The sequence below is a fragment of the Heliangelus exortis genome, chromosome 2 (assembly GCF_036169615.1).
Source record: "Heliangelus exortis chromosome 2, bHelExo1.hap1, whole genome shotgun sequence".
Taxonomy (NCBI): Eukaryota; Metazoa; Chordata; class Aves; order Apodiformes; family Trochilidae; genus Heliangelus; species Heliangelus exortis.
The window spans coordinates 124,243,369-124,264,843 of record NC_092423.1 but is presented as its reverse complement, the minus strand read 5'-3'; the positions used below and the strand labels follow the sequence as shown (position 1 = coordinate 124,264,843).

The window sequence follows — 21,475 nt, the reverse complement described above, 5'->3', positions numbered from 1 at the left end:
CTGATCTACAGCCCATCCTCAGTAAGGAAAGATAGCTACTTCCTGGGTTTTTTCTTCAACATAAAAGAAAATTCCCAGATGATATGAATGATGATACCAGATGATACGGATGATGATATGAAACTCAGTCTTTGCAACATAGAAGACATCATGAGCATGACTGCTGTCATGGTTTAACTCTGGCCCAGCAATTGAAACAAATAACAGATGCTCTCTGTTAATCCCCTTCCCCTCCCAGATAAGGGAAGGAGAGAGAATAAGGGAGACTTAAGGGTTGGAAACTAATCTACACAACTTCAATGAAACAGGAATGATAAAAAGGAAAAAATGACAAAATATATACAAATATACAGGAAAATTGATACCATGTTCCTCCCCACTTTTCCCCAATAACTCTCACGTCACCACCGAGGCTGCAGGGCAGCCCTGGGAAAGTCCAGGCTGGACTCCTGGAGTCAGCAGCAGTCAGGAGCTGGAGGCAGAACACACAGATAAGGGCTGGCACGGATCAGGACCACAGGCAGATGAACAGATGGAATCCTCCCAGGATGCCAAAGTAAACAGGGGCAGGTGAAGAAGGAGAAGCAGGAAAAGCATGATCGCTCAAATTTATACTGAGTATGATGTGTATGGGATGGAATACTCTGGTCAATTTTGGCCACCTATCTTGTCCGTTCCTCCCCAAAGGAGGGCTGCAGGTGGGACCTTTTTACTCCTTTTCTCCTTCTGGAAGGTGAAATGTTCCTCAGAACTGAGCAGTGCCCTTGGCTCTGCACACCAGTCTCTGGCTGTAACTACAAACATTGAGCATTATCAGTCCCAGAAGCAGACACTGTCTGAGAAACTTGCTGTTAATTTCAGCAAGTGCAGCTACTTACAAGACACTTAGCTGAAAGCAGAAGTACAAGACAGAAAATTACCTTTATCCTGACCCAAACCAGGACACTGGCAAAGGCTGCTAACACAGGAGAGGGCATTGCTTCCCTCCTGTGCCAAAATCAGCAGAGCTGACCCCAACACTCTGCTGCAGTTTATTTAATTCTAAGAATAAGTTTATGGGTGATCAGCCATCCAACTGTGCACAGTTCCTGACAGCTACTACTTTCAGTGGATACTCGGTATGTTTTTAGGTGAATGAGTATTTCGTTCCTTTTAGTATAAAGGCTCCAAGTGTGCCAGAGGGTAAGAAGTTGATCAGAGACCTGCAGCCTCAGGGGGTAGGAGATCATATATTTCAGCCTAGTTTGCTCTTATCATTGTAGTACAGCACAGAGCCCAGACTTGAGATTTAATTCCCTGGGACCATGCCATGTAATCTGGTTGAGATTCAGGACAATTTGGGCATAGATTAAATTAGAGGATGCAACCAAATGCTCAGTGCTGAGACTGAGTCCATGCTCTCGTCTTACTGTTGCAGTAGATGGATAACCTGGGAAGCTATTTCCAAAGGATTTCAGGAAATTGAACATTTCTAGTCTTCTTCAGATACCAGCACTGTCTTATAGCCTGATGCAGTACCATGCCATGTCATTCTAATGTGAACATTGCATCTCCCCGTTGGAAAGATTGCCTTCTTCTAAAACTTACTTGCTTGAGTCTATAAAATTAGTCAATAGTTCAAAAATGTGCTATCAGAAACTATGTAAAATTGATTGCATGTCTTACCTCTGCCAAAGAGATTTTACTTGGAACATAGAAAAGATAGACTTCAAATTAAGGGTGACAATTTTTTACAAAACCAGTGCTAGTTATAAAACTACAGCCTTGAATCTAAAACTTTGATATCTTCAATAGAAAATACAAGACACATTCATAAAATTCATTTTTTTATTATGATAAAATACTTATAAATATCAAAACACCGATAAAGTCCACTGTTTTCAGTATGTAAAAAAACATGTAAAACTTTTGTTTCTGATATGAATCAGTAGCTTTACTATTTTCTCTTCTGAGACAGACATACTTTATAACCTTCGTGCAACCTGTAAACATTTTGTTCATGTTCTGCAGCTACTCACATGACACGGAAACATATCAGATCCAACACTAAGTCTAAAAGAGGGTGTAAAAACACCCAACACACTCCCACTCTCTCCATGCACACTTCCCAGACATTCTCATTCAGAAAGAATGAACCTGAGGTCTTTTCAGCTGCATAGTTCTTCCTATTAAAAAGAAAAAAAGAAAAAGAGCAAAAAAAAAAAAAAAAAGCTACCTGTAGTTTTTTCCCCTAATACCTGTACCTGCTGAAGTTGCCAAATGCTTTTCAGTTTCTCACATGGTCTATTTGTATTCTTTCCTCCAGAAAACATTCAGAAGGCATTGAGAGATCTTTTAGTAATAGTAGCTATATTCTGGGGACGATAAAACCTAAAAAAAAAATAATCCACCTATCTTAAACTAAGATAAAATATCAATATCTCTATGTCTAAATTATTCCGTTATAAGAAGGTAAATAAAGTCAATCCTGATTGTAATTTCCCTCATGTTTGAATATCTAAGATCAAAATACCTGTTGAGATAAAAGGTACAGCCTATTAAACCTATAAAAAGACACATTCATGGACAGCAGCCATGGTCAGAAGTACTGCAGAGACTGGTGGTAGCTGCTGCCCATGAAACTTTTAGCTGCCCCTTTCAGTTATCACTGATTTTCACTACAGAGTTCTCACAGTCTGAGGGTAAATCTAATCCCATACTAAGCTACATCCTATGGCAAATTGATTAAAAAGAAAAATAAATTTGACATAAAACAATTATATTCAGATAAAGAAAACTCCTGAGAGAGACACAGGCTCAAGTCAATTTATAAAGACAGGCTTCAACATATTACTATTGAGATTTTATGTCTTATTAGATATTGACTTGAATCTGATTTCTTTGGCTTGCTCTAACTGCTGCCTTTGGTCTTGGAATATAAATGCAACCACCCAAGTTCAGCTATGACAGCCAGTACCTAGGAAACATTGCATACCTGAGTGGTGCTGAGCTCCACTGCAAAATGTGATGTATGCAGCATGTGCTTCTCACTGGAGCGTGCAATGTGTCCAGTATGAAACACTGTGGGGCAACAGATATCCCTGGCTCCTGATTTTAAGTGGTAGGAGCCTAATGCTACATGGATATAGTGTTACAATCCCTTATTGTTCACCAAATGCAACAGACTGGATTTAGTTCCCTATATGCCTTCCCACATTGTAGTTTGCAGGACAATTCCATCACTATAGGTGGTAGAATTTAGGAATACCCAATCCACATGATATGATCCTGCAACACACTCAGTCCTTACTATTTGCTTTTTTTAAAAAAAATAGAATCAATCAGGACATCATTACTGCTATGAAGCAGTCAGAATAACAGGATGCGATATGTGTTTGTTTTACTTAAATACTGTTTGTCACTACTGCTTTTTGCAGGAGGTAAGCATTGTATTGCAAGAGTCAGCAATGAAATTGTATCAACCTTGAAATATTTTTTCTTGAAAATTACAGTGTGAAGTCTCATATAGAAGCTAAATGCTATGTTAGAGACCAGAAGAACAATCCCAGAAAATCCTTTCCTGCCATTAATATCAGGGATCCTGTTCAGTAATTTGGTGGCAAATTCTGGACATCTCCTTCACCACATCTGACCCCTTTTAGCATCGCCCTCTCTGCACTCAAGGCTAAGGTGTCGATGCCCCCAAACCAACACACTCAAACACAGTCAGACCTATTGGCATTGAAACTGCAACAATTTTGGACAGTCTTATCTGGGACAAATGGCTGCATGGGTAACCAGCATTAAAAAACCACTTATTTTAAAACAACTCACCAACAAAACCCAACAAAACCCAACAAACAGAACAACAAAATAATAACGATAATTAAAAAAACCAAAAAACAACACCAAAAAATCACACAGTATATTAACTATTAAAATTAATTCAGCCTTTGATTTCATAGGGAGACTACTCTGGCTTTACTCCTTTAATTCCTTCTGACTTCTCTTCCCTTTAAGGGCTGGGGAGGGCGGTAGTTTCTCAGCAAGCAGCAGGCGACCTCATCCTCGGCCGTGCTCAGGAGGCTGCGAAATTTGGCAAGCTGCAATCAAGAGAGACATAAGGTTCAGCAGAAGCCTCTCATACTAGTGAAAAAATGTGTAGTAAAGATTAAAAATAATTGCCACCTTTTTTTTTTTTTCCCTCCAGGAAGAATGGAACTGTATTTTTCTATAGCAATGTCACCACTTCTTACAAATGGAAAATGATGACTACTGAGGAAATCTCCCAAAATATGTGACAAAATGTAAGTGCACAGAAGGATAATTTATTCCTATATTCACACTTTGCCCTAGATAACCTGATCTACAAAGGGTTTTTAAAATATTTTTACTTTGATTTTATAGTTTGGAGATTCTGAAATGTTGTGTTGGAAAATCATATTTCTTATGTGCACCTGTGTATACCTTCTCGTTCAAAGAGCATATTCACAATTAACCTGGAATACTAGGAGTGGTGCTATAGAAAGCTTCTGTAAATAGCACTTTTCATTTATTAAGTATGTACTCATACCAGGAGAGATTCCAGATTTTTCCCATTTGAACAAGGAGTTATTCATAACTCAGCATAAGCTTCTCTGCTTAAGCAGAAGCCCAGACCAGAGCTCCCTGCCTAAAACTCAGGAAATCTGAGTATGATTTCTGATCAGATGTTTAGTATTTTGTCTAATTTCTAATATTTCCAATATTTACTGTTTCTATATAGCAACTTACTTCCATTCTAGGCCACCAAGGACAGAACAGAACAAAATCATTCCATTAAAATAGAGCATTTAGTTGTACAGCACATTGCATCTTAATTGCAATAAGAGCAAAAAATTCAATACTATCTTATTTCACCCCTTTCTGAAGCTATAATATGTAATTCAGGCTCCCTGTGTATTTCTAAAACTTAAAAGCAGTAGGTAGTAAACTGGAAAAGCCCAGTGAAATTCAAAATTGAGAATAAAATTAAAGGGCAAAACAGTATGAGTCATGGTGATGACTGATCAGTCACAAGAGTGGACTTTACTGGACTTTTAGCTACATGCTTACTTATAAGAATGTAGCACATTTATACTTGAATGCATAAGATGAAACTACATTATGTGAAAAATGACTGGTAAAGAATCACTGTATTTGACACTGTTTCCAACACCATGTTTTTTGAACCTATTACATGTGGGTGTTTGCATACAGTATTTCACATTTTAGAATGTATTAATTATAAATTAGCCCAAATCAAAACATTTTTAACCTGGCTTGCCTTTGGGAAGTTGATGGTCTAACACAAATTTTTAATCTTAAACCCATATACACTACAGTGAGTCTTACAAAGCCAGACTGAGGGAAATGGGGAAGAGATACAGATAAGAAAAATGCACAAATGAACATGACTTCAAATCACTTGCAAACAGAATTAGAGGTCTCCTGACTAACAAGCATAGCATGCAGTAAACTGCCTTTTTTGTGCTAAGACTGAAGTCACCACTTTTGCTGAGTATGTGGCCTAAAGTATAAAATTTTCTGAGGTATTTGTAATATTGACCACGAATGAAACGAACACTGTGGCACAAAAATCTTAAGGGTACAGTGTGTCCAAAGTATTGATACCATATTGCAGGTGATGCACATAATCGATGTCCAATATTAGAAGCTATAATTTGACATATTTCAAGTCTCCAGTGGGAAAAACTTTATACCTAGACTGATCAGCCCACTGGGTGTCACTGTTGCAGCATTAATATGTGCCATGACACATCAGGTAACAAAAAATACCAGTAGACTCTTTTGTGTGATTTCACACTTATTCCTAAGATAGCCTGACATATAAACCAACTTACTACAATTGTATTTGGTTTTCATTATTCTAGTAAATTCACTAAGGTTTATATATCTGAAGTATTAGAAGAAATTTACCAGTGACCAACAAATAAAAATGACAAAGAGGTTTGGGCAGGATACACAAATAATCTAATTGAGTAGAATTCCAGGATTTCTAAGTGTCACCAGAACCTCTTTACCTCTTTTTCTTTTATTTTTTTCAAGTATGAAGATTTTTTAAATGCATGGATAACCAATATTATTCTGTTATACAAAGAAATGCAGGATAAATTTGATAGACACTTTCTGTCCTTTGAAATTTTGGTAAGGTATACAATACAAGGGCTGCAAGAAATATATATTTTTGGGTGGCATTTACACTTCAAATCTTACAGAAGCAACATTTCTATAACAGTGAAAAATCAAAAAATACTGTACCTGTTCAGAACAAACACTTATGGGCTCTCTCAGGACAATCCAGATGACACTCTCAAGAAGAGGTGGAACAGTGAGAGAGCCAAAGTAAGTCCAGTAGTCCAGAGACTTGGGAAGCAGACAGCTGGGATCAAAGTTCGTGAACAGTGCTTTTTTACCCTTATTAAAAAAAAGAAGAAAGCAAGAAAAAAAAAGGCAAGCTCATGGTTGTTCTAGATTAAATATATTCAGGAAAGTAATTCTTACACAAAGTTAAAGATAATTTTAAAAACAGGCAATGTTATTAAAAAGGCAAGAGGCCAAAATAAATTACACCAAAAGAGGTGGGGCTTGTTCCACTAGAAAATGGTCTGGCAGCATCCTGGATGACAAAAGCAAGTGCACCAGTGCCTCTCTGATGAGGTCTTACCTCTATGACAGCCTTTGCTGCCAGCAAGGACACCATCAAAGATACTGTGATAGCACAGGCTCCCTACAGTAACAAATGGCTGTGGGATGGAGGGAGAGGTAAGAAGAAGCCAGACTTCCAAGGTGGAATTGATGGTGGAGTAACCCAACATGTCCCGTGTCCTGCTGCCTGCATCCCTCCCCTTTCACTCCTCCCTGGCCCATGGGTTCTCCCTCTTCTGGTATCAGAAACAAAACAGAGGAGGAAATCTTTCCCTTATTTTTTTGCAACTTTCCATAAATTATGTTTTTCTCCTTTTAGTATTCTCACAGCTTCAGATTTGTCAGGGGTTAGGCTCTGTGAGACATCAGCTTTCTCCTCTGATCCCTTCTGGTATGGAAATTATTCTTTGTCTGCTTAGTTTTCAACTTTACATAACAAGAATGTTCCTAACACAATGATGAAGGAAGTAGCAGCCAGGTTACAAAAAAAAAAAAAAACAAAACAACAAAAGGAACCACCAGCATTAGTATTCTTTTAGAAGCATTCGTTCACCTTGATTCTGATGGTGTCCAAGCGGTCTGTAATCTTCTTCAGCTGAGGGTTGCATTCACCAATCTATTAACACCAGAGAAATAAAAAAAAATCTTTCAGGTACAGAGAAAAATAGCAAGAATAAATCATCAAAAAGGAAACACATAATGAAATTATTTTGTAATTATGTGACTGTGAGATCTGATGTTTTTTTCTGAATATGGGCCTGTGACTAGCTGGCTGTAAGAATACCCACTCCCTTTACTCTGGCTACTCATAGTAATTATTTCAGCTACAAAAGACTTACAAACTTTACAATATGGGGAAATAAAAGCAATTTCTTTTTCATGTTTTGCATGCAGAATATTAAAAGTATGAGGCTTAGGGCCGAAATTTAAATTACTTAAACAGTGAAAGCATCATTCTTACATAGTGCAGGCCAAGAAATCCAATGAAACTTTTGCTGAACTGTTACAAGGTAAACTAGCAAGAGAATTACTGAATCAGTTCTTTACAGCTATTGTATGTAATAGCTTACTGACTGCACCCACATCAGCACTGGCACTATGCGTGGCCAGGAAGCTTCAGCACCTGGACAAAAGCTACAGACTTGACCAAAGCTCCATCCTTTGTCATGGAATGTGTGAATTCTCCATCTGCTTCTTCATACAGAAGTCAATGAAGCTGTTGCGAAACTTGAATTTCATGTTACAACAGGTGCAGGACACAAAGAGGTAAAAGTAACAATTACAGGGCAATTCTCCAGATTCAGGGGTGGAAGGTTTTTTTAGTTTTCAAAAGAAACTGTCAGCTCAGAAATAAACTATTAAAGAAGTGTTTGAACCAGGACTGCTCTCCTAAAGAGACCTGCTGGTCAAGCACAAGGTATTGAGATCTATACAGGGGCATCTGAATTAAGTTCTGCATCTTATGTGGTACAGAATTGCAGACTAGGCAAAATGAAGAGTCTCACTGTTTTGAAATTCTGTTATTCTGATATTTTTAATGTTTAGGGAAGCACAGCTTTCTAACTGGAAAGTAAACAGTAGGAAGGTAAAAGTATAGTTTAATGCTCATATAAAACAATTATGTCTTTAGCACTAATTATATTAACCATCACCATTGTCCCATTGGGCTCATAATGCAGATTTATTACTACTGAGGCATTTTTCTCTTACCTTCAGAAATACAGCCATGACTGCTAATCCATCTGACTGACGAGCTGCCTCAACAAAACTGGAATATTTTTCTGCGTTCCAGTGGACCACATGAAGCTGGAAAGCAAGAGACACAGACAGCATCAACTCCAGCTGAACTAAAATAATCAAAAATTAATACTGCAAATTTACTGCTTTTGATAGTCTACTTAACTCTTCTGTACTGAGAGCCATTTGGTTTTCTAAATGCAAATATTTAATGAAATTAGTAAATATGTAGTTCACACCAAGAGCAAAAGCATTTCCTGTGGCGGGGATTATTCAAAATTTAGCAGTAATCAGCACAACACAGTGCCTGGCAAACTGATTTTGGGTCCCCAGAATTTGAACAAAGCAGCTAAGACAAGATATCCCATGGTTATATAACTAAAGCTTTTAAACCCATTTTTAGTACAGCTGATTTTAAAAAGTGATTGAAAATCATGAGCATGTCATTAGTATTTTACTCCTCTTTTTCCTTAATCAAGCTTTCAGGAACATTAATCTGCCACATAAATAGCTAGAAAACAGGGAGAACAACATACACTAAACTCGCACTGACCCCTTTTCCCTTGTTTAGTTTAAGTTGAAGTTCGAAATTTCTTTTTTTACACCTTCCATTTTCTAAGATTACCTGTAGTTAGGCACTTACAAGCTTGATAATCTCAGGTTTGAGCATTTACATTTCCAACATGCCTTATGCTGGAACTGTTCTGTGGCAATATTTTAAGCATCTAAAAGACACCACCTAGCCAGGTGGGAAAAGGAAAAGCCCATAATGTCTACCCCCATGCCACCTCAGTTGCTTCTGCTCAATCAGGGTTCCTACATCCTGGCCATGTTCTGCAGCAGGAGGTCCTGGTTCCTGGGAAGTGCCAAAACATCCCAGCCTTGAGCAATGATCAGACTGCCAAACTGGAGAGAGCACACACACTCACACAGCACTTAAGACTAAGTACTTCACAAACATTAATTACTCTCAGAAGTCCTCAGTGGATTAGTAAATCTTACTACCCGTAGGTTTAAGATAAGAAAAGAGAGGGTCAGAAACAGGGCATGGGACTGGCTTTCCTAAAACTGCTGACCTGCTTTTCAGACTTCAGGAGTGCTGAAAAACAGCTACACTGAGTGACTTAAAATGGGATGAACCCATGAAAAAATCCAAAACAAAACAGGCTTGCTTTTGGAATACAGCCCTTCAAGACACCTAAAGGGAAGAGATATTTAGGAAAGCTGGAACTTGCTTTAAAGGCTTTCTATGGGAAACAACATAGCTGAGTGGTAGAAATACAAATCTAGGGGTGTGAAGACTCAGACTCTAAGTTTCAGTTCTTGTCTCACCTCTATGAGTTTTAATTTTCCATATCTGTAAAACAGAGCCATTACTTGGTGTTACATGGTATAGTTAATATTTTTTAAGCACTTGTACTCTGAAGTGCTGAAGCATTAGTTCCAGCAAGTAAGGAATCCCTCTGCAATCAATAGTAAATGCATGCTCGCAATGATACACATGCTTACTCACAGAGGTCCTTAAAGAAAAGTTGCTAAAAATATTATAAACTAAGCCAGGAGGAGAACCCAGTACACTAATCCATTCTCAGATGCATTAGAATCTTGGAGCTCATAACACCTGTACCACTCACTATTGTAAATTCACAAAAGCTACATTGAACAACTTTAAACAATTACATTTTTAGATGTAGAAAAAGGAAACAGATACTCTCGGTCTAAATTGACTTTTATTGTGGATTTTTAAAAAAGCAAAAAACAGCACAAAACAAAAACTCCTGCAACTAAATAAAGCCCACTCCCTCGTAGCTTTTCCGAAAAAAAAAAAAACAAACAAAAAAACCCCAAACCAAAACCCAAACCAACCCCCTAAAATCCAAAGCCCAAAAGAGAGCTGTGAAACACTTTTGGGTACAGCCCCATTCTCAACGTCTTGAGACTTCTCTTTAATGAATATATCCCGTCTTACCACCGCTCTGTCACTGCAGCTTGTGAAGAGACCTTGATCAGCCCATAGGTTGTCACAAAGAATGGAGCCACGGATCCCTTCTGATTCCTTCTGGGATTAGGGGGCTGAACCTTGCAGTCTTCTTTACCTGTTTACTAATTCTTTCTTCGGTTTGGTTGATGTTTTTTCTTGACATCTTGGACATCTTCCTTAAGGAGGTGAGCACTGAAACCATCTTCACGTCTCTTCCTGAGGTATTCTTTTTTTGTGTGAACAGTGCTCAGAAGCCTTCATTTTAATTCTGGGTTTCTTATCCCAAAGCCAAAGTGCCATTTAGAGAGCTTCTTGTGGAGCGTTACCCAACCAACAGGTAGCAGAAAGGTTTTTAGACTGGCTAGAAATTCAGAGATATTTTCTCCTTCCATTTGGTTTCTTAGATGGGAAACAAATATATTTTCTCAGCTAGAAATTTGGTTTTGGTACTTAATGGTTTTTAAGCACCTCTATTAATTCTTTACACTCCATCTCACCTGGTTCCTGTGGAAAACATAAGCCTTTAAACACTGCAAATATCACTTTTCCCCATTAGTGTTAGAAAACTGATTTTTTTTTTCTGATCACTATCTCTTACAGCATGTCCAGTAAAATGTGATCACATCATTGTGCAAACATTTCATTGTTTTTCTTCTTTAGTATTATGTCTTTAATTTGCCCATTACCATTTATTTTAATACTTTTTTAACTTCTTTTTAACCCCAGAAAGCCCTTTACTGTCTGCACTGTTACGTTGATAAAGATCTTGTCAAAACAGTCCACACTACTTCCATTTGCAAAGAGGAATCAGAGACTGAGTATTTTTTCCTGTTGACTACACAAACACATGGAAGGAGACAGAGCAGGAGTGACCCCTTCATGCCAGGGCAGATGGTGCACTTCTCCCTGGGGGATGCTGCCTCCTCCAGTCCCTCCACAGACAGCAGGCAGCCCATGGCTATTAAGTTCTCAACACAAGTCAGAACCATCACATTGTCAAATGCACCACAAAACACGACAGTCCTCAGTCCTGCATAATTTTTACATTGCACGGTCCCCAGATTAACCAATTCTCTGGTCTGTAACTGAAGCTGAGTTTGAAAATATTCTCCAAGGAAGAGATAGTGAAAAACAAAGTTTAAAATCACTCTTGAATATTAAGTCTTGCTCTTGTCTTATCGAGCTCTTGTCTTCTGTACTCCTTTTCTAATCCTCTCCAAAGCTTTCAAATATGTTCTCTTTGAAAAAGGACCAAACGTGCAACACTTCAGGAAGACCACTTGTCTCTCAGAAAAGTGGGGGGAGAAGGAAAAGTGGGAAGAGGAGGGGCACCATCATTCTTATCATGGAAAACTAGTCCAAAACAAGCTCCAAGGTACTGATGGCTCCATGTAAACCTTACCTCTGCAGCATATTTCATCCCATCCACTGCGTGTTCTGAGCCGGCTTCATCATTGGACCCCCAGTGGAAATGGATCTGGCGCAGCCTGTAGGTCCCACTGAGTGGCCCCCCAGTCAGCACTGCAAACCCAAGCAGAAGAAAAGGATTCACTGCAGGAACAGAAGCCACTGCCCATGTCCTCTAACCTCACAACCAGAGTCTTCGGATAGTCCCCTACTCCTCAAAAGCTGTCTCAGATGGCATCCTATTTCCTTGAAGTACTGGAGTAATCCTCAGTTGTCCAGGATACAACTTTCAAAAATGTGTTTAGGTGTAGATTAGTGGGCTATAGCCTACTAAGGGATAAGTTATTATCACCAGATTTGGTTTGCTGTGGGCTGTATATTTCTCAGAAGATGGAAAAATATTTCTGGTTTGCACATGGTTTCCTCTTTTGATTGTATTTAGAAAAATCACTGAGAAATTAAGCTTAAAGGGGAGGGTTAGAAAAGTGTGAGAGCAGAATTTCTTATCTTCTTTGGAATTTAGACAAAAGTAGGTGGAGCTTAAAGTTTTCAAGGCTTTTTCCTTCACTGGCAACTGAATCCAGTTGCATTAGTTGAAGTTTGACAAATAGGAGCATATGCTAACATAAATAAAATTAAGCCAGCACTCCATATGCATTGTACAAATGCAATTACTAACACTTAATTAGCCATTTATTTCAAATTACCACAGATACAGGTAGGCTTTTAAATGTTTTGTTTTCACAAGTGGCCATCTTTTGCTACTCAGAATTGGAACCAAACCATCTCTGCACAGAGACCAGAATGGGAATCACACTCAGAAAGATTCCTTATTCTCCATAAAACAAACTGCCCTACTCTCCTGGGTTTGTATCTCCTTTGAGGGCTTGAGAATTATTCTGGGCTTGTTTACTGGCTAATTACAGAAATTTGAAGGGGATGGGAGCTTTAACTATGTTTTTTAAATTAAGAGCATCAGGGAAGACAATAGTAATTTTCTTTCTTCTAGGTTTAGTCCAAAACCTAGACTTTGTTAGGAACAAAACACCACCAAATAAAGAAAAAAGAAGAATTTCTTAAATTCCCTATCTGCTAAAACAAGTATCCTAGCTAATGAAAAGGAACTGGAACTGCTCATCTGTGAGGAAAAATATTTGACCTCCTTAAAACTTCAACTCAAATCCACACTTTTACAGAGCCTATAATCATAGTGAACAAGGGGGATGGGGAAGTGGCACTCCTAAAATAAATTCCTTCTTTCAAGGACTGAAAACTTGGAGGCAAATGATCCCAGAAAAGTGTAAAACTGATGTTCTAACTGACTAAGGGGAAAAAATGCATCAGCATTCAGTGAAATACCTCTGATGAAAAATGTGGAAAATGGTCTAATGAATAAAGGTATTTGTGCCTTATTGACTGCATAGTAACAGTAAAACTGTTCCAATCCCAAAGTAATCGAGACAGCCAGAAGCTATTTAAGGAACATATCAGCATTTCAGTTTGAAAAAAAGCTGGAAGAAGAGGCCTTTGAAACATCAATAGATCAAGTCCAGACAATGGAGCTAATGTGGCAGCCAAGAGGATAAACAGAATTACACTAGCAGTTACAGCCAATGCTGGCCAAAGTGAAGAAATTGTTCATAAGGAAGTCAGTTAATAAGCAAAGATGCTAATGTATTTAGTACCAATTATTTTTTTTAATTTTTTTTTTTTCATAAAACCACTATGTGGCAGAAGTGCTTACTTCACAGGGGTGCCCCAGAGGCCAAATATTGGCCCTAGAAAATTCAATATTTTTTGATCAATGACCTGAAAGAAAACAAAAACATTACTGATAATATTTACAGTGACAAAAATTAGGGAAAATAATGAAAAACTCAAGTTTACTGGTACAGTAGTATTTGAATTATTTTATAAGCAATGCATTACAGTGGCCAAAATGCAAAGTGCATGTGGACTGAAGCATCTATCCATACATAGAGGATATGGAGTCTCCTGAAAGTGACTGGGGACAATATTTGTTTATTATCTGATCAATATCTGTCAGTGCTTTGCCATGACATGAACTATATCCTTGGAGATACAGTGTGAGGACATTAGTAAGAAGAAGATTACATTATCATTGCTTTGGTACCATTGCAAGCCTTAGAAATGTAGGGCTTTGAAAATGTATGTACAGGGCCTGTCCCTTCATGGATGGAGTTAGAAAGTTCTTGGTATATTTATATTCATATTTATTCTTTTTTTTTTTTAATGAGTTAATGTAACTTACATGGATGGAGTTAGAAAGTTCTTGGTATATTTATATTCATATTTATTCTTTTTTTTTTTAATGAGTTAATGTAACTTACACCAGAAATAAAGTGTGATTTTGATTTTTTTAATTGTTAGGGTAATGAACAATTAGAACAACTTACCAAAGGTTGTGGTATGTTCATCATCGCTGGAAATTTTGAAATCAAGATATGTATGATTTTCTAAGAGGTGAGCTTTAGTTAAACCATTCATACTAGACTTGAATCAAAGATTAATTCTGGGAAGTCCCGTGGTATCTGATGCACACAAGGTCAGACCAGATCACTGATGGTCAGCTGATGGCTTTCAGGCAACATCCAGTGTTGCTTGTATTGTCAGGAAATTGAAGAATTAAACTAAGACTGTCTGGGAAAGCAAAGTATGATGTTGTCTCTATCTAGAACTCTCCCTGTTGCTACTACAAGTCAGTAGTTCCTCAGGACTAAGGGACAGGGTGATCACAAATTAGTCCAGGTCTGGTTCTGATCTTTGTGAATGCACAAGGGTAGGGATCCTCAGCTAAGCTTCACACAACCTCAAGATGAATTTATTGCTTGCAGAAGCTGCACTCCTTCAGTTTCAAGGCATAGTGTGGTAGCTTGCCAACAATCCAAGAGATGGCTTTAAAGATGAAGGCATGACAAAGACTATGCTAAACCAAAGAACTCTTAAATAAGTATTATTGCTTTCAAAAAGGGAAGCTACATACTCCTAGAAAAGACTGGGATGATAAAACTTTTCAGAGAAGAAAACGGATCTCTGGAGTTATATTTCATTTGTTCTGCATTGGCTCTTTCCTGACACAAGAAGTCCAGGCGTGGATTGCAAAAATGGTAAAAACATATAACCAAACCTGAAGCTAAAGTCAGGTAAGAGACTTGAATGATTCGGTTGGAATGAACCTGTAATGAGACACAAAGGATTCATCTGCAGTGAAAGAGAGAAGCATTTGAAAAATTGTACAAAACACTGTTAAAATAGGGGGGTTGGCACTATCTAGCTGGTTGCAGTGAACCACATCATCCCTGTGAAAAGGGAATCCTGGTGCTTTCTGAGAAACTCAGCCTCAAACTTGTGTCCAAATACGTTCCCACATTGTTTCATGCTGAAAGACAGGGAAAAAAGGAATCTCTCATAGGAAGGAGCAAAGTCTTACTGCTTGAGGAGTTGATCCCTAGCAGTCAGACATGCCCGGGCTGTATGTACACTACCCAGGAAACAGTGGAAGAAGGCACATTACAACAGAAAAGGAACAAACCTGATTTGTTGACAGTGTCATCAAACTCAACACTGGTGGAGTGCCCGTTGTTAAGGATGATTTTAGCAGAAGCTGGATCATAATTTGGATTTAGAGGACGGAGAGAGGGATCATACTTGGTTTCCTCAGTTTTGATGTCAATGGGTGACTGGCGGTCTCCATTAGCAACAGGAAAAACCTCCTTCCAGTGGGCAGGCCCTGCAATGCATTGGAGAAGTTTAAACTGATGGCAGTGCCATTGCTGAGACATATTTGAATAATAAATAATGCAGAAAGAGGTCATAGAAAAAGAAATCTGTGCAAGTAATTTCCTTGGGTAATATGTTCTATAAGGTAAACATAGAAAACAAGGTTTAGGATGGAAAAAAGGTAAGGTAAGGGAAAAGTCTGCAAGGCCAATGATCTTTCATTACTATAAACAGTACAGTACATGTTTGTCCTCCAGGCTTATTATGGGTAAGAACGATAATAAATCAACTAAGAGAGATAAAAGAGGTACTTAAATATGAACATCAGAACCTGCTGTTGTAAAATCTGCATCATTGGAAATCCTCATAGTTCCCTATACTGAATGTAACTGATCTCAAATCTAAAAATCAGCCTATGGGTTTGGGTCTTTCCAGAAGGCTTAGCACTTAAATAAACATGGCAACAAAAAAGGATTAAAAAGTATTACACTGTGATTAATAGCCTAGCATCAAAAGTTGTCAGGTATTTTTCTGTCCTGGACTTCAATAGGAAGTGAACATAGCTCAGAAACTCCCAGGTGCTAAAATAACCCAAGCACCTTGGCAGTAAATCAAGGAGGGAAGTGTCTCGCAGTGCCGTGGGGAATCCACCTCCACAGCCACCTGGGCAGAGCTCCACTTTCTTTTGAGCAGCACCAAAAAATGGAAGGGGGAGGAAGCAGCTTGCAAAGGCCAGCCTAAGACTTAAACCTCAGCTAGAACAAAAGAAAGGGCCTTCCATCTTGATTTTTTTAAAGTCCTTTTGTTAATGACTTCATTAACAAAACTCATCAAGCAAACCACTTCTAAGGAAGAAGATATAAATCCTACACGTTTGAAATATAAAGCTGTTTAAACTTAGCTCTTCTCACCTCACAATTGGCCATCAAAGCTACTAAATATTTTAATTACACACAGTTTACCATGATATAATTTTAATTCTGTCAAGATCCTAGGACCTCGTAGATAGAGATGTAATGTACAATTTTATTAACTTAAGGAGCAATACTCCATTATTTATAACTATCAAAATGCTGAGATTTCAGATGCTTAGAAAAACCTTAATTTTTATGCTTAGGATTTCCCAAGATGAGGAAAAGCATAATATATTTATGTGCTAAACTGCTTGGTCCTATTGGTTCATCTGAGCAACAACTATAGTTATTTTACAGGAAATTTGCATTATTTGCATTCATAAATAATATGAATGTGCCACAAAGAGGACCCAAGGCAGTGATTGTGGCATTAGTTAACTATTCAATAATAATCTTCAGTTCTGAAGACATTGTCCTTTATCTCAAATAAACTATGCTTATCTTTTGCTTTGGTGATTAAACACCTGTCAAATGAGACAGCCAGAAATCTGACATTTCAAAATATACAGAAAAATATGAAGGCATTTCAACTAAATTTTTACCACTTGATTGTGTCAAGAGGTATTCCTTCCAGGATTATCTACTGGCAGTCTAATACAGTTCTCATTCTTTTGCCAGTCTAGGAAAACTGTGGCCCAGCACATCACTATGGATCCCATCCCAAAGCAAACACTGAGTATGACAGAGTATGTTGGAAAATGACACATTACAGTTGGAAGAATATGAACATGAAGCTCAACTGCATGCCATACAATCAGATTTAAGTCAGTGGAATCTCCAGGGTGAAAATTTCTTCTTCATTTGGACCTAAATCATATGCTTCTGTCTCAACATAATGTACAGTTTAATTTTCCACATGAGGGCTTTGAGACACAACCATGAAATGTATACCTCACCAATTCACCTCCTTTAATTTCTTAATTTACTGACTCAAATATATTGATTTTTGAACTTAGCAAATTCCCTCCTGCTGATGGGAAAATGTGGTTGTTTTTTCTTTCTTTCTTTTTTTTTTTTTTTTTTTTCCTCCTTGAGGAGATTACCCAGTAGCTCTTAGCAATCAAAGCCATTGTGGCCAAGGTTCAGAACAAGAAACTGAACCATCTGCCTTGAGGATTTCATGCCTCTATTTTTGGACACAGAGTTCCCAAAAGTAATACATGTGGCTGCCACTTTTAGATTAGCCAATGGCTACTTAAGTTTACTGTACAGCACTGCACACTTTCAGCTAAAGAACTAAAACTCACAAGAAAGGCAATTATGAGCTTGTCAGGAAATACAACTCACTATAGGACCCAGAAGTGGTGTTTTTTTACCCAGCTGGAGTTAAAGGTGATGATTTTCATCAAAAGACTAACTTCAAACAAGCCTTGCAGAGACATCAAGAATAGGGTTCAGTTGCAGTGAGCCTCTATGCTAGAATAAATGGAGGACACACATAACAGTCAACTTTTTTTTGGACAGTTTGCTGTTATATGCAATTGAGTATGCTCTTTGCAGGATCACATCCTCATTTATTCCCAAAGAGAATCCACTGCAGTTTAACATATCCAAAATGCTTACATTTATAAAGTTAGCTATGCGAGTAATTTGGTTGCACATTAGGTTACAGTAAGACTAGATCTAATGAAAAGAGTTGGAAACTCATGGGTGAAATTAAGTATTTTTAAGAAGACAGCAAAATTACCTGATTATTGTCAGGAAAAAAAAAAGTAATAAGGAATTAATAACCCTTTTTGCTTATAAAGCACCTCAGTGTTGTAGTAACTAGACCAAGACATATTTTTTGTACTAAAACACATCCAAATATTTTCCATATATTTTATTAAACAAATAATAAACTGAAGGCAATGTGATTCTTATGATTCAATGGGATTTATCTTTTAACTAAAGCAATTCCCCCATTAACTAAGTGATAGATTTCTGTGAAGGGGTGAGAAGGGGCTCACAGGAGCCTTGAGCAGCTAAGGAAAGCATGCATGATGCCACACTGAAGCCGTTTTTTGAGATCTCAGTATTACACCTCCATAAATAACCATCATCAAAACTGTGAGGCAAGAAAGCAAAGGCCAAGGTTTGCATAGAAATAAAACAATGCCTCTTTGCATTTCAGAAATGTGCTCATCAAAGCAAGGGAGATCATTTAGTGCTGTGTATACCAGCCAGACAATGTCCTTATACATAGATACAGCATATATACAGACAGGTATGTCTAATATGGTATGACTGTAAGTCATAAGTATGTCAAAGACAAGTTTACACACAGCATGATTTTTGTTGTAGTTATTACTGCTAAGAAGTAAATAAGTTTTTCCCTTGTTTGCTTTTAGCACTGCAAGTAACAAACGCAGAACTCAGAGTGAATGCAAATAGTTTTTCAACTCTTCAGGAAGTCAACTTCAACAAATGACTGTGCAAATTTTAATTATTTAATTAATTAATTTTAATTATTTAATTAATTTCACTATGTTGCTACCTACTTAGTTGCAAAAGCTAATCTTAGTCTCAAGGAAACTATTCGAGGCCATTCACAATAACAATTTTTTTTCAAGAACCAGAGAAATCTCTTGTATTTGCTGTTCAGTATAACAAGAAATAAGGAAACCCAATAAATTAAATGCATAAAAAGGCAAAAAGCTGAGAAATAAAACTTGATGGTACGGAAGAGAAGTGAAATGTTGGATGTTCATGCCTCTCTTTAGACTCCTATGAGAGGTGGGAGAAGAGGGATGGAAATTAGCTGCTGGGGGTTCCAAGAGAGGAGGCGAGTGAGAAAGTCAAATTTCACCCCAAAAGTCATCAGCCAGTAAACAGAGCTTTATAGGAGAAACAGGGCCTTAAACAGGGTCCAGGGCCATCCTGATAGAAATTCTGGTGCCCTCCCCTTCCTGTACGTGGAGGATAGCAAAAGAGGAGGGGTGGCATAAGGGAGGGAAAGTGGATTTGTTATCTCGACAGCGCAGGTGAAGTCCACAGCCTCTTAGAAAAAACACTGAGGGAAAAAAAAAAGAAAAAACAAGACCCATTTGCGTCTTCATGGGAGGGGTAGAGTAGACTGCACAACAGTAGATAACACACCTAATCATTGCAACATCACAACATTGCTGTGATACACCACCACCCAGTTTTTCAGGAAAAGTGTATCCATCCAGAAAAGATTGAACAAAAGGACAAGGAAGGATAGTATCTTGCACAAACAGCGTTCCAAACTCCAAGTCACAATATAAATGCAACATACTCCTATAGGCATTAGTATATGCAAACATAGAGCTTTCTCCTTTTACTACCATGGTGTTTTCACTACTCTGTATAACAAGAAACAGTGTAAGCTATTATATTTATCAGAGCTTAGTCTTCAATTTACAAAAGCACTTTAATTTCTTGCATGATTTGTGAGCCGGTTGCAGGAAACACTGCAGGAGCAGTGTTTGCATGACTTACAATGCAAAACAGAGGAAAATCTTTAAGCCTGCTGATGAGCACATCTTGGGACTTCAAAGACCGATGAGATTAAGGAAACCATGAAACAACTAAAATCCAAAAACATCTCAAGTGCGATTCTATGACCTAGTATTTCCCACTGCGTAGAAGAAGCAGAATGCAGCCAAAGACAGACAGGCACCGCCAATACAGCTGCTCTGATCACTTTGGCGGTCTAATTGCATGTGCAATTCCTAATGTCTATGTGCATGCAACTACTCAACTAGACGAGCAAATTAAATCCTTACGGGGAACGAGACAGACTAATTTTCCAACCACCACCGACCGAAGGCTGGCAGGCGATGCCACACGCATGGAACACCTCTCAGCGGCCAGCCTTCCATCATTCCGAGACAAAAATCCGCTCGGTCTCACGTTTCAAAGCTTCGACACCATCTCCGCTCATTCATCTTTCTCGTGTGCCCAGGAGCTGCCCTCGGGAATACCCCTCTAGCAGTCTCGACGGCCCCAGCGGGAGCCCCCCGGCCAGCCCCCCGGCCCGCCGCCCCTCGATGCCTCCCTACCGTTGTGCTCATCGTATCCCCAGTGCAGCATGGCTCTGGTCTTTTGCCGGGACGGGCTGGGACGGGCTTGGACGGGACGGGAGAGGCAGCCGCTCCGTCACCGCCGCCCTCTTTGAAGGCTACGGGCGGCGACGCCCCGATGCTGGGGCGTCGATAAGGAGCCTGCAGCGCTCCGCTCCCGCCCAGCCCGACCCCCCGGCCCCTCTCTGCCGGTTCTCGCCCCTACCCCCCCCTGCCTCCCGGCCTCCTCGCAGCACGGCGCCGTCGGGGCGTCCCGGGGGGGCAGCGCCCGGCTGGCAGCTGCCGTGTCACCTCGCAGCGGATCGCCCCGACGGAGTGAAGCCGCTGCCCCTCCAACAGCCACCCTGCCGCCAGTGCCACGGGGTGTGTGGCAAGGAAAAGCGGGGGAAATAAGCGTCTGCTCCTGGGGTTACTCCCTCCACCTTCCCCTCGAAGCAGCAGAGCACGCAGTGCATCCCGGGCTCTGTGCTCCTGCCTTGGTCCGACGGGAGTGAGGCAATTCCTTGTGAAACCACCTGTAGAAAAATTCACGTTTTACAGGCGGGGCCCGTCAGGCAGAAGGGTTTCCCACAACCCGATCGAAATGACTTTTTTGGGTTTTTTTTTGTTGTTTGTTTTGGTTGTTGTTGTTGTTTTGTTGTTTTTTTGTGTGTGTGTTTTCGTTTTGTTTTTTTTCATTTAAACCCAGTGTTTTAGGGGCTGTCCAGCACGTAGCCTTCCCTGGCACCGCAGCACTCGACGCGGCGTCCAGCAGTGACACGCACGGAAAGCGAAGCTTTCCCGCGCTGGAAGCTGTCTGGGAAGAGAGCGAGCAGGCGGGAACCGGTGCTGGGACAGGGACAGAGACGAGAGTGGGAAACGTAGACGGTGAGAGGTCCGGTGCCGGGTCCGGTGCCCGGGTCCCGCTCCCCGCGGCTGACGGAGAAAGAGGAGGAGGAGGAGGAACAGGAGGGACGCAGCGCCCCCTACCGGTCCCTCCGGCCGGTGCCCGTGCTAAGTGGGGA

The 21,475-nt window shown here is 39.5% G+C and overlaps 1 protein-coding gene and 1 long non-coding RNA gene across 3 annotated transcripts; one reads left to right on the top strand and one right to left on the bottom strand.

The window, feature by feature from the left end:
• Positions 1-1,813: 1,813 nt before the first annotated feature.
• Positions 1,814-21,414, bottom strand: LOC139793336 (carbonic anhydrase 13-like). Of its 2 annotated transcripts, none has more exons than XM_071737870.1 (7): positions 20,451-21,414; positions 15,345-15,542; positions 11,787-11,905; positions 8,377-8,472; positions 7,220-7,282; positions 6,280-6,435; positions 1,814-4,082 (listed from the first exon to the last, which is right to left on the bottom strand). In XM_071737870.1, the coding sequence occupies exons 1-7, from the start codon at positions 20,479-20,481 to the stop codon at positions 3,969-3,971; spliced, it is 777 nt and encodes a 258-aa protein (XP_071593971.1). In that variant the 5' UTR covers positions 20,482-21,414; the 3' UTR covers positions 1,814-3,968. The 2 variants fall into 2 exon arrangements, with proteins under 2 accessions (XP_071593971.1, XP_071593972.1); XM_071737871.1 differs by lacking the exon at positions 20,451-21,414 and adding an exon at positions 14,209-14,988 and having other exon boundaries at positions 15,345-15,433.
• LOC139793338 (uncharacterized) lies at positions 4,035-8,496 on the top strand. Its single transcript, XR_011724588.1, has 3 exons — positions 4,035-4,104; positions 4,190-4,286; positions 8,383-8,496. It is a non-coding gene; the product is annotated as an uncharacterized lncRNA (long non-coding RNA).
• Positions 21,415-21,475: the final 61 nt, after the last annotated feature.

Coding starts and splice junctions, on each gene's coding strand:
- LOC139793336 (XM_071737870.1), bottom strand. CDS start 20,481: ATGCTGCACTGGGGATACGATGAGCACAACG. Junction 15,543..20,450: donor GGGATACGATGAGCACAACG/GTAGGGAGGCAT, acceptor AATGCATTGCAG/GGCCTGCCCACTGGAAGGAG. Junction 4,083..6,279: donor TAAGTGTTTGTTCTGAACAG/GTACAGTATTTT, acceptor TCTTGATTGCAG/CTTGCCAAATTTCGCAGCCT.